The following is a 16662-nucleotide window of genomic DNA, read 5'->3' on the forward strand; positions in this document are numbered from 1 at the left end:
ACCTTCACAATAAAACAGGAAACAAGAACACTACACCAAGACGCGGACCTGACACTGAGAGACAGACAGAAAATGACACATGGAACTAAACCCACACAAAACATCAGAACACAAATCCTAACTACCAATAAACAGAAACATGGAACTCTAATAACAATAATCATCATCACCATCACCACAAAATGAGAAAACAATCCAAAACACCAAGATAACTGAAACACAAAGTGCCAGAGAAACATAAAGAACAATCCATGATGCAAAAGTAAACCAAAACATAATAAACTCAAAATACTGGGTCCAACGGACCCAGAACCATGACAATGAGAAATTTCTCGGGGGAGATGAAGACCCCATTTGTCTTCTGTCTTTTATTTGCTTTTTTATTCTTTTAAATTTGAGGTGATATTTCTAAAAGCACGTTTTCTTTTTTTTTTCTCGTATTGTGCCGTCTCTTTTCTTAGGCTGTCCTCAGCGGGCCAACACTGTCCCCCCTGTTTTTTTTCCTCATTATTGAGATGTGAGCACTTATCAAACTGTTTTCTCCCTTTCAGCTCCGAGGTCAGCCACCTGCAATGGAGGGGTTTAAGATGGGTAAGGAAAAAGGTCACCAAGGCGCAATTTAATAATCTCAGTAAATCTGTTTATTTCATTAATAATGGACCGCAACCCAATGGACTTTAACAGAGGGGCACTGAAAATGGCTGAATGGTGAATCAGGAAACATTAATGACAAATGTTCTTTATTGTAGGCTAACCAGGCCAGATCAGGTGATGCTAACCTCATGATTTCACCTTTTTTTTTTGTAAATAAAGTGTTCGGGTGAACAATAGGTTAAGCTCAGTAACAAGCGTTGCCTTTGTAGGCACAGACTTACTGTAGCGGGAATGCAGTCAGATCTCCATACTGAGGTCTGTGAATCCCTTTTTTCCCTCATCTCTAAAGTTGGGTTGCTGTGCTCTCGTGTGCCAAACGAGTATCTGGTGAAAAAAAAACAGAAATAAACAAGGAGGAACATTAGTGACACACCACTCCCTTAATGCACCCATTCAATCTGCTCCTCGGTCACTCCCACTTCACCCCCCACTCCCCATCATCTATGTGCAAAGAGCTACTTGAGTGTGAACTCTGCATTAAAAGGGAGTCAGGGGAGACCACAGGAGTGTGTTATTTTACAACTATGATGATGCCCTCCCCGTGTAAAAGAGTTCTCTCTTTGCCATGGGTTAATGGATGGAATGGGATTTCCATCTTTTTTTTGTCTCCCCCTCACCCTCTGCTCCCACCCTTCAGTCAGTCCCTGCACTCATCTGTTTTCAGCGCGACACCCCAATGTCCCTACTTCTCCACTGACTCCGTCCTCTCAGCTCTCCTCTGAATTGTCTCTTTTCATTTGGACAGCAGGAGATAAAACTGGACCTTCCTTTCTCTTGTTTCATTCTCTCTATTTGTATCTGTGTGTGTCTGTTTGAATGGTAGAGCCGGTACTCAGAAAAAAATTGTGTTGTTGCTGCTGCTGTTGGCCTCAAGCTACTGACGCAAGTGTATGTGTGGATGTGCAAGAGAGCATGAGGGCAGCGTGGGAAATATAGTCAATGAAGGGTGGCTGTGGCTCAGGTGGTAGAGCAGATCAGCTACTGATTGGAAGGTTGGTGGTTTGATTCTGGCTCCTCCAGTCTGCATGTCAACTATCCTTGGGCAAGATACTAACCCCAAATTGCCCTCCGATGCATTCATCGGAGTGAGAATGTGTGTGAATGCTTATTAGTTGCACTTGAGTTTAGAAGTGATTGGGTGAATGAGGCATGTTGTTTAGAGCGCTTTGAGTACTCCGGGAGAGTAGAAAAGCGCTATATAAGAATCAGTCCATTTACCCTTTCTAACTTTTTTGCAACAGCCATAAACTTATTGATACTCTGACCATTACAAAATGATCATGTTTTTTGATGAAACCTCTAAGATTGGCCCAAGAAATACTTCACCTTCTGACTCTCAAAGAAGACTGGGTATTGTTTTGTTTTTTTAGCCCAGCGAGAGGGACTGGGGTGAGGGGTCAGTCAATTAAGTTTATTCTAAATCAAAAAGCCAGGAGCCATTTAGCTTATCTTTAGCTCAAAGTCTGGAAGGAAACAGCAGCAAAAAAAAAAAGAAAACATAGTGTGGATTTTTCCCACTCTTTCTGCTTAGCCTAAATAACTGGTGAAATTTGTTTAGAGTGATGATTCAGCACTTAAAATCATGTAAACTTGTCAAGGTGGGATATGCACAGGCATAATGGTTCTATTCCCATGATACACTTCTTTTCACTCTATGTGTTTAACCTCTTTGCATTTAATCATTAACAGTTATTAAAATCTGTCTCTCTTCCACAGTGTGTCTGGCCTCCCTCCCTTCACCCCTTGTGGAGACTGGTTCTGCTAGAAAAGCAGTTTTTTTCTCCCCACTGTCACCAAGGGCTTGCTCATAGGGCTTGTCTGATGGTGAGATAATAATGTGTCGTTACCTTACAATATAAAGTGCCTCAAGGTAACTATTGTTGTGATTTGGCACTATATAAAAGATTGCATTGAATCTAAAGAAGTCAAGCAGACACTCAAATGCTAAAACCCCCCATTCTTTATAATGGCCAGTAGGCAACTGCTTTTGTGTGAAAAATAAGTCCAGTTGTATATATAGAAGCCTGGGAATGTGACTTTTCCACTGCTTTGATACATTATACTGTGCAGAATTCTTATCCAACCATTTTCTTTCTTTTTAGTTTGCAAGGAAAATTGGAAATAGATGCAGTGATTTATTGAGTTAGGTGACTTTTTTAATGCTTGAATGAGTTACAAGTCAGTGAAATGTGTTAAAAAGGAAACAAAAAAGCTTCCATTAAAATCATTAGAACTGGAAATGTGCCAAAAACAAAAAAGAAAACAAACTTTTGGTCATGACTATTTGACCAATGGTTACATAAAAGAAGAAGAAAAAAAAAACACCACACAAAGCTAGAAAACACAACCTACATGCAGAGATGGGCAGTAATGCGTTACAAGTAACACGTTACTGTAACAGGTTACTGTAACACACTTTTTTTTTACAGTGAAAAAACCCTAAATGTCCGAGCAAGCACCGACGGTACGCTGCCACGGGAATGTGAAATTCACAGAGAAATTGCCGTATCCACTGACCGCTGCGGCACACCTGCACCAGGGAAAACCTCCGCCTACCCCACTCGTGCTATACAGGTGAAAATAGAGCAACAGGACCACTGAGTCTTTGATTTTATTTATTTTCTGCTGTGTTTTACATGCATGTATTTCAATGAATGAGTGTAAACACAAAAACGTATTTTATTTTATATGCTGGAATATGCCAAAAATAGGTTTAAATGTTAAACAAATTTCTTCCAGTCAGAGAATGTTACATATAATTTAATGTTTGCTTCATGCGTAAAGTTAAAAGATTAAAACTAATAAAACAAGTTTCAAAAAGAGACTTTTTCATTTGATTATATTTATATGATGGATTATGCAGAAAAAGTAGAATTGGGCTGAAAGATCTATCGTTTTATTACCTGTTCAGATTGTAAATCATTTTTTTAAAAAGTAACTAACTAAGTAACTAATTACTTTTGAAAATAAGGAATCCAGTAAAGTAATGGGATTACTTTTGGGGGGAGGTAATCAGTAATTAGCTACTGATTACTTTTTTCATGTAACTTGACCAACACTGCCTACATGATATCAGTAGACACTTTCCTGATGGTCACAATTGATACTTTAAAGCCTTGAAAACTGGATACCAAATATATTTTGTATTATGCTGTCCCCATTAGAACAAAAAAAGGAGTATTAGCCGGCTTAGTGTTAGTGTCGTTATTTTACAAGGCTATAGTAAGTTATATTTACATCAAGTGCATGTTTGTGCATGTTTGTGGCCCTTTACATTCTTTATTCCACAACATTTCCAGCCACATGGTTCCCAGCCTGTAAAACAAAGCAGTGTAGTGTTTAAGATTTTCTGTCTTGTAGGATTTAAAATCCGGGGGCGATCGTGGCTCAAGAGTTGGGAGTTCGCCTTGTAATCGGAAGGAAGGAAGGAAGGCTGTGGCTACAATGTAGCTTGCCATCACCAGTGTGTGAATGTGTGTGTGAATGGGTGGATGACTGAATGTGTAAAGCGTTTTGGGGTCCTTAGGGATCAGTAAAGTGCTATACAAATACAGGCCATTTACCATTTAAAATCCTCACAGTTAAGCAAATCCCTGAAATCCTGCTTAACATCAGTAAACATGTTAAAAACTAACCCCTAAAAACAAGGAAATTACCTTGGTACAATTGGCTGCTTTCGGCTCCAGGTCGTTGAGTGGGACAAGCTCCTGAAGGAAGCTACTCTCCTGGTAACCTGGCTTCACCTTGAAAAGCTTAAAATATGCCTGCGACTTGGAGAGGATGAGCCTCAGGTTGATGGCAAAGCCAGCCATGTCGATGGCAAAAGGCCGATGGGGTTCAAACGCTACCTTCCACCCGTAGACCTTACCGGCTACATTGACTTTTGGGGATTCGTACTTTGAGCCACCCGCAAAGGCCACAGGCCAAACAGAAACCTTCTGAGTTGATCTCATCTAGTGACAGGAGAGAGGGGGGAACAGTGAATTAGTCAACTGAAAAACCATACATAACAGCAAAGCAGTGTTTGATCATCAGCTGCTGGCTTTACAGTAGACCATGGACCGAGGCTTTTTAGAGCTGCTGCCGTTCATTCTGAAAGAATATTGACCAAGCTACTGTGGCCTGCAAAGCTGCGAAACGTTTCATCACTCATCCAAGTGACTTCTTCAGTCTCAGCTGACTGCAGGTTTCCCCAATCTTATAAACAGTACATTTGCATAATGACTGAAACCATCCCACTGAAGGAACAATGGGCTGGGAGGTCAGTTCCTTAATCAAATTCTCATGACCACTGATCAACAACCACTGATCAAAGGCCACTGATCAATGGCCATGAGTACCATTCACAGAGAGTTGGGGAATGACTGCAATCACAGCATTGTAAGATGGGGAAAGATGTACCCTTAGGCCCCCTCCTCGATTCAGATATGGTCTTTCCCTTTTCACATAAATGGCCTCCTTGACTCCACGTTTAAACCAGCGTTCTTCCCTGTCCAGGATGTGTACATTCTCATCATTGAAAGAGTTTTTTGTTTTATACAGTTGTCAGCCAGGCATCTAACTATGAAAAAATTACACTCCAAAAGACCCCGGGCTTAAGCCCAGTAAGCCACCCCCCCCGCTCCGCCACTGTTTATTACTATTCAGACACTGACCTCCTCAAACAGCTCCAGGCTGTATGTGTTATCATCGTCAGCAAAGTAGACGACTCCAGGCTGGTTGTTGTTGGTGTTGAACTTGTCCCTCAACCACCGCAGGGCCAGATTCCGCTGCATAGTGCCTCTTGGTTTGTGACCCTGAATGGGACTTTTCAGCTTATAGATCATGGCTGTCTCTATATTGAGGTGGGTGTAGTTTAGCCGCGTTTTTCGGAGGAGTCGTGTGACAAGAGGTGTTCTTCTCTGGGAATCTTCCACCAAGATCCAGTGCAGGTTGCGGACATGGAGGAAGGTGTTTGCTAGCCGTGTCAGCTCAGCCTTCTGCATGGGCCGGCTATATGTGGGCGTGATGATGTAGATTGTGGGCAACACACTGGACCAGGGCAGAGGCCCTTTGTACACATATTCTGTCGCTTGGCCGCCTGGGGATAAGAAGAGATGTAAGGCATTAGTGTGACTTTGAGCTGCTTGGTCTATATTTGCCTCAGGTGACTTAAACCCAATGGGGGTAAAGTGTGCCTGAGAGCTGGTGGTGGCGGACTGCAAAGCTCTCTGGAATGATAAAAATCTCTTTTACTAGGTGGTGACAGGGTGCAAAAAGTGAAAGAGTGAGAGGATAACACAGCTGCTGGACTGTAATTTTACACATTTATTTCTTACAATGTAAGTCCCAAGAGTCGTACTAATAGATTTTTTTCCATTTACCACAGCAGCATTACTACAAGATAATGATCTTGTAGAAAACTAAGGTTTAATGTCCAAATTGCTCTTATTCTTCTGTTAAAATATCTCAGGGTTTAGCTAAACTTTTTTACACTAGAGATCACAGTGGGTTCTATGTGGCCCATCATGTAAAATGAGTTTGACCTAAACATCCACATCCACATGTGTGCTATTACAGTCAGATTTGTGGGCTTTTGAGTCAAGCAGCAATGGCATAACATTGGATTCTGCCATTTCTCATTAAGGGCCTTAGGTGAAAACTCTTGTATCAAGCCATCATGAAATTTGCAAGGCCCTGTTCACTGAAAATCTGTTGCTTTTGTCCATATTGTGTTGGTATCTTCTTTGCATCCATGACCTGCACATACACATACTGTATGTTAGATAGAGAGAACAGCAAAGTGAAGGTTTCTCATGGAAACACTTTCATATGACACCGTGTGCGGGTTTCCGGACATGTTTTAATTAACATGACCTAAAATTGGAATGGAGCTTAAAGTGTTACATTCGGTATCAGTGCAGAAACTGAGGTTTGTGTGCTAAGTCTATAGCTTGTGTCAGTGCAGTACATCATTAGGGTTACCCTAACCCCTAACCCTTTTCTCGCCACCTGACATACGGTACGCTACATCCATCCATCCAGTCGTCTGATCTGCTAAATTCAGTGATGAAGTAAACTCTGGCCGCCCGCCACTCCAGCAAAAACCAGCGAGGTCACCCGCCAGCAGAACTCACAGCTCCTCTCATGTTGCTCAGAAATGGGTCACAGGCCGGGCGAGTTAGACGAAAAGCCAAAGGACTTCACCGCCGAACCCATGCTTCCAAACAAATCCAACAGCAAAAGCTACAGTGTACATCATAGCTCCACCCACCCGCCAGCACCAGGTAGCAGAGGGAAGCTCAGCTCCCTGCTCCTTCGTACTAACACTATTTAAAGCAAGCTGGGAATCTGTCGCTAGCTCCATACTCTCTATTCTTCTCCATCTTCATGGTGTTTCCATCCTTCCTTTGAATGAAGGATGAATGCTTGAGCAAGTTCATCCATCAGGGGCGATATGCAGTATGCTTTGGCACCGAGTTGCCAGGTTCCCTACCTCTCATCTGCTAAACTCTGCAGCAAACATCGGCACCGAGTTGCCAGGTTCACAGCCACCCATCCCTCCTTTGCAAATTCTGCAGCAAACCTTGGCACAAAGTTGCCAGGTTTCCAGCCTCTCATCTGCTAAACTCTGCAGCAAATGTTGGTACCAACTTGCCAGCTTCGCAGCCACTCATTCCTCCTCTGCTAAATTCCGCAGCAAACATCGGCACAGAGTTGCCAGGTTCTCAGCCACCCATCCCTCTTTCGCAAAATTCTGCAGCAAATGTCAGCACCGAGTTGCCAGGTTCCCAACCTCTCATATGCTAAACTGTGCAACAAACGTTGGCACCGAGTTGTCAGGTTTGCAGCCACTCATCCATCTTCGCAAATTTCTGCAGCAAACCTTGGCACAGAGTTTCCAGGTTCCTTTTTCCTTCATTCGCAAGCTTATTGACCATTTGGTTGCCAGTTTTTCAGCATAGTTAAGAAGAAAAAAAAAGGGGGGGGGCTCAGAGTTGCCATTATTCCTTCCCTCCATAGCAAATGCAGCATGCTTCGCCACCAAGTTGCAAGGTTCCCTGTGTTAGAGTGAATTGTTAAATGTTGTCATTTTTATGCTTAAATGTTGTCATTATGGAATTCACAGAAAGTGAAATTCCTTTCTGTGATAAAAGGAATTCCACTGTCCCCCTCCCTAGATTCTCAAGGTAAGGGGCTGTAGTCTTTTATTACAGACATCCTTGTGAAGGTCCTTTTGATGTAAGCTTCCTGCCCAGCAGGAGGTCACACACACACACACACACACACACACACACACACACACACACACACACACACACATATGCATACAGTGCCTTGTCTTTGTAACCAAGGGGGTTTATGAGAGGAGGTACTATTGTTTTGTGTGAACTGTGTTCTCAATAAAAGGCAGCGAGAGGAGGCCGGATTTGGGGTCATTTTCGTGCTGGACACAGATGAGGCCTCCCTTGCGCAAGTAATCGATTGATCGCTGACTGTCTTCTTTTCTTTCATGATGAATAAGTCTCTAGAATTAGCGGGTTTGTGGGAACAGACCCAACACCCTGCCTCTTCCCTCCTCAGCTAAACTCTGCAGCAAACGTCGGCACCGGTTGCCAGGTCTTCTCTTTATCCCTCATTCGCAAAAGCAACAGCATGCTTTTGGCACCGCGATGCCAGGTTCTCTTCCACTGTCTCTCTTTACGAATGCTATATCTGTCAAGGTCAGACGGTGCCCCGACCGTCAACCTATGTGTGTTTGTTTGTCCTCCTCTTTCGCTCTGTTTTTCTCTCTGGCTCCGCTGCGATTGTTACGCGGTCATGTAGCAACGGGAGACCTCTGACCCGGAAGTGTTTTTTCTGCTCTGAGCTGTCCCACCTGCGACTGATTCCTCGCCAGCTGCTGCCAATCATCCCCCTTCGTTGGCAGAGCTATTTAATGGTGTGGCTGAGTGACAGACAGCGCTGGAGTATTGCACCAAGTCTGGTAGTGACTCGAGCTCAGTGAGTATAAAGAAAGTGTTCAATAGCGGAGGGAGGCTAATCGTGTCTGTTTTGCCTTTTCCCAGGCTTGCGAACGAGACAGAGAGAAGGAAGGGGAGACTTCACTGATTCCCGGGAGTTTTGTGGACACATGAGGGGAGACAGGGAGAGGAGCACTGAAGAGACTTGCACTGTGGATAACTGTGTATTGGCTTCACTGTAAAAAAAGACACTGTTCAACTGTAACGAGAGGTTCGCATCTGGGTTCACTAACTCATCACCCTTAACAATATCAAGCTTGACACCAAGATGCCTGGTTCTTTTTTATCCTTAATTCACAAACGCAGCAGCACGCTTTGTAATATAGAGTTGCCAGTTTCTGTGCTCGGCACCGAGATGCCACATTCACTGCCATTTTTCCTGCCTTTGCAAAGCACAGGCAAACCTCGTGGCACCGAGATGCCAGGTTCTCTCTTTGTCCCTCACTCACAAATGCAGCAGCATGCACCGAGATGCCAGTTTCGCTGCCATCTTTTCCTTCCTTTGCAAGCAAAGGTGAACCTTCGTGGCACTGAGATGCCAGGTTCTGTCCTCTATCACTCCTTTCCAAACTGCATCCTGCGCATAATTCTTCACGGCGTCCCTTCTCTTCTCACGTGCATCCACCCTCGACACAATCATTCAAGACCGCTCTCTAAGTCGACTCATCGTTTCTGACTGCATCTGAACGGCTTATCATCTCCCACGAAGTCCAGTGGACTCGCGCTCTGCTCTCTGACGATTTTGGGGGTTATAGACATTATTTTCCTCTAATCAGTCTTTCAATCCATCAACTCTTCCCAAGCTGCTGCTGTCACTTCTGTTAATTCAGAAATCAGCTCCGTTGTTATTGCTACCTCATCCGAAGTAATTAACCAGCTAAGCACCCCCTCTCATCTTCTACTCAAAGACAAGCTCACAAGCTTTTCAAGCCACCAAGCCCTACCTCAAATCTCAAATGTCAGAGCTTCAGATCAAAGTCGATCCACGTCGCTAGGTTCCCCTCATTCATCCATTAAGATTTCCATTGTTTGCAACTTCCTTTGATCTCTTCTTCTGCCATTCCTTCCGAATCGTCCAAGTTCATCCACTCCACACCACGGAGCGGCGTTCGCTCTCCGTTGCGCTCGTCTTTGTCCTCTTCTCCTTCTCTCTCCCCAACCGGTCGTGGCAGATGGCTGCCCCTCTCTGAGCCTGGTTCTGCCGGAGGTTTCTTCCTGTTAAAAGGGAGTTTTTCCTTCCCACTGTCGCCAAAGTGCTTGCTCATAGGGGGTCATATGATTGTTGGGTTTTCCTCTAGACATCATTGCAGGGTCTCAAGGTCTGTCACTGTGGCACGGTGCTGTATTAATAACTTAGACTTAGATCCTCCCGCGCCGATCGGCGTATCGGGCGACAAGAGAACGCCATCGAACTCGGTCTATCGCGGCAGTTGTTGCTTCATCCAATGACAGTTCGACTGAACGTAAATCTTCAAGGAAAGTCCTCCATGTTATTTTGGGTCTTCCTCGCCATCTCTTTCCATTTTTCGGGTTCCACAGAACCGCGACACGGGCAGGTCTCGGGTCCGGTAGCTGAAGGATGTGACCGGCAAATCTGAACCGACGTTTCGTAACTTGGACATGGAGCGGCTCTACTCCCGCACAGCGATATATTTCCTCATTGGTAATGCATCCCGATATGTGATCTTGAGCAGCCGTCGAAGACAACGTTGTTGGAAGACATCAAGATGGCGGTTGATCTTTGCAGTTGAAGTCTCCGCTGCATACAGTGCCATCGGTATAACGATGGTCTTCAGGAGCCGCAACTTGGTTGATAAAGGCAGTGCGGTGGTCATCCATATAGGTCGTAGTCGTTGTATAAATAAGTAGAATCGAAAATCAAACTATTCCGCTGACGTCTTCGACCTTCGTATCACACAGTAATTACTGCTTCTAGGGGATGCCTTCTTTGGGGATCTGCTAGGCCTGGGAGCTGTCGCTAGTCCCCTTCGAGGCCTTCCCCAAGCCACAGCTCAATTCATGTCCAAGCATTCACCTTTACCTACTAAAACGCTGTCAATCCTAAAATGAGGACGTGGGCCCAGCTAGTGAAAGACAGAATTTGATTATCCAAGAAATAGGCTGACTCACACCTGAATAATGAGGCTGTGCAGCATCATCCGGTCACACCTGCGCTGGAGCTAAGCCGCTCCTATCGGTTTGAGTTGAAACAGAAACACAGATAAGGTTGAAAGTGACAAGACAAGTGCTTTTCAGTTCCAATGATGCTGATGATCATGGCTTTCGAGTGTCTCTATGTCAACAGCCTGCTGTCTAAACCTGAAGTACGGTGTTAAATTCAAGGGCCCACTTCAAGTTTGATATTGTCATTGGAGTGCAGTGTGCTGCGTACCCTTTTGGCTGGCCGTAAGTGGAGCAAAAGTGTTTTGGTGCCAAACAGTGATGAGCAGGGTCCAAAGTAACACAATCGACACAATGGGAAGAAAATGGTATAGCTTCGGCATCTCTAGGATTGGTTATTTGGCTCAGTATTACCTGGAGGGAAAAACATTTTAAAAAGATAATAGCATGTGTTATCATTCTTCAAGTAATGTCACAGTGAGAACCTGAAAAAAACAAATATTAAAAGCCATTGTGCTTATTTGCACAAACTTAGACTTATAATCTTCACCAGAGCAAGCTAATATATTTTTTAAATGAATCTCAGTTATTTGAAAAAAGGGCAATCACACTTGCAGGACATAAATTATTCTTGACTGTGTTTTAAATAGTATCTAAGACATTCAAGAACTTTGTATTTGTGTACCTGGCTGGCTCTCCACGAAGCAAAACCTTAACCGAGTAATAGCTTACTTACTGTTGTTCAATCTAGAATTCTGTTTTGCCACAAATGCATAACGCTTTCACAGTTTCCACTCAAGTGACACAGAACATGGTTGCTCTATAATCTACACAGAATTTAAAAGTAAAATATAGGGTCTGATTTTAAGCAGTAACCAACAAATAAAAGAGTCAAACCTGTAAGGTTTATCTTAGCACAAACCTTTGCTGGAACAAACGAGACAAACTACTGCAGCAGCAAACAAGACACCAGACAGAGCTCTTTGTGTGATCTCGCGCGAGGGAGGCCAAGTCTCAGCCAGCTTTCCCGTAGCGCTCCCTTTTTTGTGGTTACATGAATGTGCATAGTTTCATTAACACATGACATCTTAAACAGGCATGTGGGTGTGAACACAGTATATGCCTGTGTGTGTGTGTGTGTGTGTGTGTGTGTGTGTGTGGGTGTCAAAATATGACCCTGTGAAACCTGCTCAGCCAGGCCTCACAATATTAATAATAATAGATTGCATTTATATAGTGCTTTTCGGGGCCCTCAAAGCGCTTTACAATTCCACTATTCATTCACTCTCACATTCACACACTGGTGAAGGCAAGTTGTAGCCACAGCTGCCCTGGGGCAGACTGACAGAAGCGAGGCTGCCATATTGCGCCATCGGCCCCTCTGGCCATCACCAGTAGGCGGTAGGTGAAATGTCTTGCCCAAGAACACAACAACCGAGACTGTCCGAGCTGGAGCTCGAACCAGCAACCTTCCGGTTACAAGACAAACTGCCAACTCTTTGAGCCACAATCGCCCCCTATACTTACAATACCTACACTTTACTTTCTGCAAAGGAATGCCACTCCACAGATAGCTGGCACCAGGAGACTCCTGGGAGAAGTCCTCCTAGCTGCAATCAACTAAGACTTGACACTGAACAGATACAGAGTGTGTATTCCGCCATACCATAGATCACCAAACAAGATGCATGATTACATATCTCTAAGCATAAATGATTACATGTTTCTAAGTACAAATGACAATCCTAAAATACCACTCTGACATAACCCATTTGAGAAGGTAATGCATTGACAGCTTGTGCCCTCTGCTAACTCAGTGAGCTCATCAGCGCTATCACTGCAGACACGGTGGTGACTTCATGCCCAGTACTGAAACTATTCACAGGCCAAATGGTAGGGAGCAATGTAACCAGACTGTGGGATGACTGTTTTGCAAATGTGCCTTTCCCTCTGAGTCCAGACCATTGGTTCAGCCTCATATCTATTTGAAAGAATCAGTTGCAACTGAAACAGTGGTGTCAGTAAAATAATAATAATAATAATAACAAGAACTAATACAAAAAACATGTTTACATCATATCTGACCAGGGACCCAAGCTTCCTGTTGGATGGATGGATTGGATGGCAGATGTGACCACTCATAAACTCCTGAATTACGGTTCCAGACATTGTTGTTATATGCACTATTTTCCCCATCTCCGCTTAAAATACAATAATGATATTAGAGGGAAAAAGTCTGAAATCTCAGAATAGCATTTACTAAATACTGACTGTAGCAGGCTAAGCTTCTGAATTTAGCTGAAGTTCTAATTTCAGTTTCCAATTCAGTCTTCATTAAAACTAGAAATCGTATTAAATGAATGTTAAATATGATATATATATATAAAAGTATTTGTTACACAGGGATAATTAAAGACATCTTCCTCTGCCTTGTAAGCAGGTAGCTACCTTGTTTCTAGGCAAAGAAAAAAACCCAAGATTAATGTGAAAGCAGAAGAGGGGGTGGTAGGCATTTTCACAAAAAAACAAAAACAAAAAAACCCTTTATTTAATATCGCCCCTTCAAATTTTAACAAGACTCAAAGTTTCCATTATTAGAGGGGTGGCTAATGACCAGTGTTGGGCAAGTTACTTTGAAAAAGTAATTAATTATAGTTACTTCTTCAAAAAAGTAACTGAGTTACAAGATTCTAAAAGTAATTAATCACTTGAAAAGTAACTATTGCGTTACTTTAAAAAAATGTTTAACCATGGGGTCCAGGGTACAATTGGCCATTTTTAATTACTTTTGATGTTTCCTCTACATTTCACCTTTAAGAACTATTTAATTTGCCTTGTTTGGTATCATTCTTTTCAGCACAACCTCACGTGTCTGGATTTACAGTTATGTTTTCATTTTGACATACTGTATTAACACAATTGACCTGAAAAATAGTAATTTGACCGCACCGCATTTTCTTGTTAGTAACGGTAACGGCGTTGTAACGATGGAAATAGTAATTCGTTAGATTACTCGTTACTGAAAAAAGTAACGCTGTTAGTAACGCTGTTACTTCTAATGCTGTTATTCCCATCAACTGCTAATGACTGACATAGGGACGGTGGTACTGGAGGCTTTAGCATGTAATCATCTGTCAGACTGTCATGAGGATAATTTGAGTCCCTAAATTGGACGCTTCAACCTGGTTTGTTTTGGAGCATTTTAATGCAATAACCTGACTCACTGTATGAGGAGTTGGACAGCACCATGCCCTGATATGGCAGTAAAGTATTTTTGATGATATTGTACCATGGAGTGTCTCGTGATTTCCTTGATTTCCTTTTCCTCTAAGAATGTTAAGGGAAAATTGTACGGAGTAGCCAGTATAAGCTTTTAATGATATAAGTTTGCTTGTGATAGAATGCTGCATGATGATCATTTCCTAGCTTAGAACTGATTGTACTCTTCATTGTTTTGGACTGATTGTTCTTTATAAAACGTGTTCTGATATTTGTATCTGAATCTTCCCACAGCAATAGTAAGAAGTCGAACAAGCAGTTCTGACCTCGCACATACACACACACACACACACACACACACACACACACAATCACATACGCACATGCTCACGTCAAATGTACTAATTTTTCTTGTGTATAAATAAAGACAAGTGCAAGAACAGAGTGCGCATCACAGGGCCCCCACTCTGGTGTGAGCGTTCTGTGATCGCCCTTGTATACAAGTAAATGCTGCAGCGTCTGTGTGTGTTTCTCCTCTTAGACTCTTAACTCTTAGCTGAAGAAGTGTCATTTAGAATAAATCTCATGACAAAGAATTAATATCCTGGACTTGAATGATACAACATAATTCTTATGTACAAAAAGTTCTTCACATTACAGAATGAAATGATTCCCACAGACACAAAAAGCTGTTCATTAAAGCATTCATGAGAATCAGCTGTGTTTTTATTGTAGTAACTCCATGTAGCATAGTTTCAGTTTCAACACACGTTATTTAACCGAGCTGTATAATACAGTATTGAGTCTTCTGTAGGAAGACTAAAGGACATCAGGTGTTACACTTTGATTCAGTTTATACATCAGATTTACTTTGTGTGAAGTAAAATGTTCAGTTCAAATTCTCTCTCAGTTCCATCAGTTTCTGATGATTTAGTTATCTGCTCTCAGCAGAGGAATATTCAACTGAACACTTCCTCTGGATCAGACTGCTGCCTGTTCTGTTCTTCTGAATGTGACTGTGTGATCCTGTTAAAAGAGGTTTACGCCTGAACACACCATCACACCAGGCCTTGGACACAATTAATTAACTGACTAATGAGCACAGACCAAGGGCCCAATTAGTCATTAGGCCTCTGGTGTTATCCAAGAAATAGGCTGACTTACACCTGAACAATGAGGCTGTGCAGCATCATCCTGTCACACCTGCCCTGGAGCTAAGCCGCTCCTGTCGGTTTGAGTTGAAACAGAAACACGGTCACGTGACAGACGCTGTCAACACACCGATATGAGCGTCTTCCTCATCTGTGCCCGTCATTGTGGAACTAATTTCTCCATGTTATCAGATTTGTGAGCAGCAGCTGAAACTGCCATATGAATGAATGTTCATGAAACTGTTTGATTCCAGCGAATCAATAATCTATAATTATGTCTGCAAACACAAGAGTGATCAAGGTCTGTCCTGAAATAAGAGCTGAACATCAGGTGCAAACATCACAGAAACAAACAGTCAAACTGTTAAAGAAGGAAACAAAGCAAACTTACAGTTTCTTCACACAGAGACACCAACAACAAGCTCCACAGCTGAGGTTGTCATATGATCCTGTCTCTTCCTTTGTTTTTCTAGCTCTAATTAACCTTTGGGTGTGTTTATTTCACCGCCCATAAAAATGCACTGAGAACATTGTTGATAAAAGTATTTGTTTTTCAGCGCTTGTAATAACATTTTTTGAATATTGTTGTTCATAGTTTTGGGTTTTCATTAGTTCTTAGTGTTTGTAGTCCTTCAATTCAATTCCATTTTATTTATAAAGCACCAAATCACAACAACAGTTGCCTTGTAAGGTAGACCCTACAATAATACATGCAGAGAAAAACCCAACAATCATATGACCCCCTATGAGCAAGCACTTTGGCGACAGTGGGAAGGAAAAACTCCCTTTTAACAGGAAGAAACCTCCGGCAGAACCAGGCTCAGGGAGGGGCAGCCATCTGCCACGACCAGTTGGGGTCAGAGAAGGAAGAGAGGATAAAGACATGCTGTGGAAGAGAGACAGAGGTTAATAACAAGTAGGGTTAGGGGAAAACAAAGTGGAATTTGTGTTTTATTTGTCCTGGTTTTTTTAGGTTTCTGACTGTTTTTTAATAAAATTTGTCTTTGCTCAATGAATTTAGTCTGTGTGTCGTTTTTAATTCCAATTTTTAGGCTTTTAAACTGTTGTTATCCATAAATTATCCAATTTTTAGGTTGTCGATTTATGATAGTCCAATTTTTAGGGTTAGGTGTGAGTAAGGGGTGTGAAAAAAGAACAGGGCACCAGCAACTGCCGGTTCCCTGAGATGCACTCTCCACCATGGACAGGATGGTGGTACCCCTGCCCCAATTCAAAAAATTGCCCATCTTGGGTTAATGCGCATCTACTGAGCTCTTCGCGACGTTTCGGCGTGAATCCGCCTTCTTCAGGCTGACCTCAGTGTGTCTGTGTTGTCTGCCGTCTTGGCTTTTATAGTGTTGCTTGTCTCCTCCCAGTTCTTGGGTTCTGTGTGTTTCTTTTTTCTTGACTTACTTGTCTTTTCACTTTGCTTTCTATCTGTGTTTCTTTTTTGACTTTCTTGTCTTTCTTCTTTGTTTGTTAATATCATTGGCACCCCCTTCTATGTATATCCT

The 16662-nt window shown here is 42.7% G+C and overlaps 1 protein-coding gene across 3 annotated transcripts; it reads right to left on the reverse strand.

Moving 5' to 3' along the window:
* Positions 1-332: 332 nt before the first annotated feature.
* Positions 333-15647, reverse strand: LOC116335539 (galactosylgalactosylxylosylprotein 3-beta-glucuronosyltransferase 1-like). Of its 3 annotated transcripts, none has more exons than XM_039601053.1 (6): positions 15540-15647; positions 11050-11192; positions 5310-5734; positions 4311-4607; positions 876-978; positions 333-567 (listed from the first exon to the last, which is right to left on the reverse strand). In XM_039601053.1, exons 2-5 carry the CDS (start codon positions 11159-11161, stop codon positions 892-894), a joined length of 921 nt encoding a protein of 306 aa, XP_039456987.1. In that variant the 5' UTR covers positions 11162-11192; positions 15540-15647; the 3' UTR covers positions 333-567; positions 876-891. The 3 variants fall into 3 exon arrangements, with proteins under 3 accessions (XP_039456987.1, XP_039456986.1, XP_039456988.1); XM_039601052.1 differs by lacking the exon at positions 15540-15647 and adding an exon at positions 11701-11807; XM_039601054.1 differs by lacking the exon at positions 15540-15647 and adding an exon at positions 11676-11705.
* Between the last annotated feature and the right edge of the window lie 1015 nt (positions 15648-16662).

The sequence above is a fragment of the Oreochromis aureus genome, linkage group 17 (genome assembly GCF_013358895.1).
Source record: "Oreochromis aureus strain Israel breed Guangdong linkage group 17, ZZ_aureus, whole genome shotgun sequence".
Taxonomy (NCBI): domain Eukaryota; kingdom Metazoa; phylum Chordata; class Actinopteri; order Cichliformes; family Cichlidae; genus Oreochromis; species Oreochromis aureus.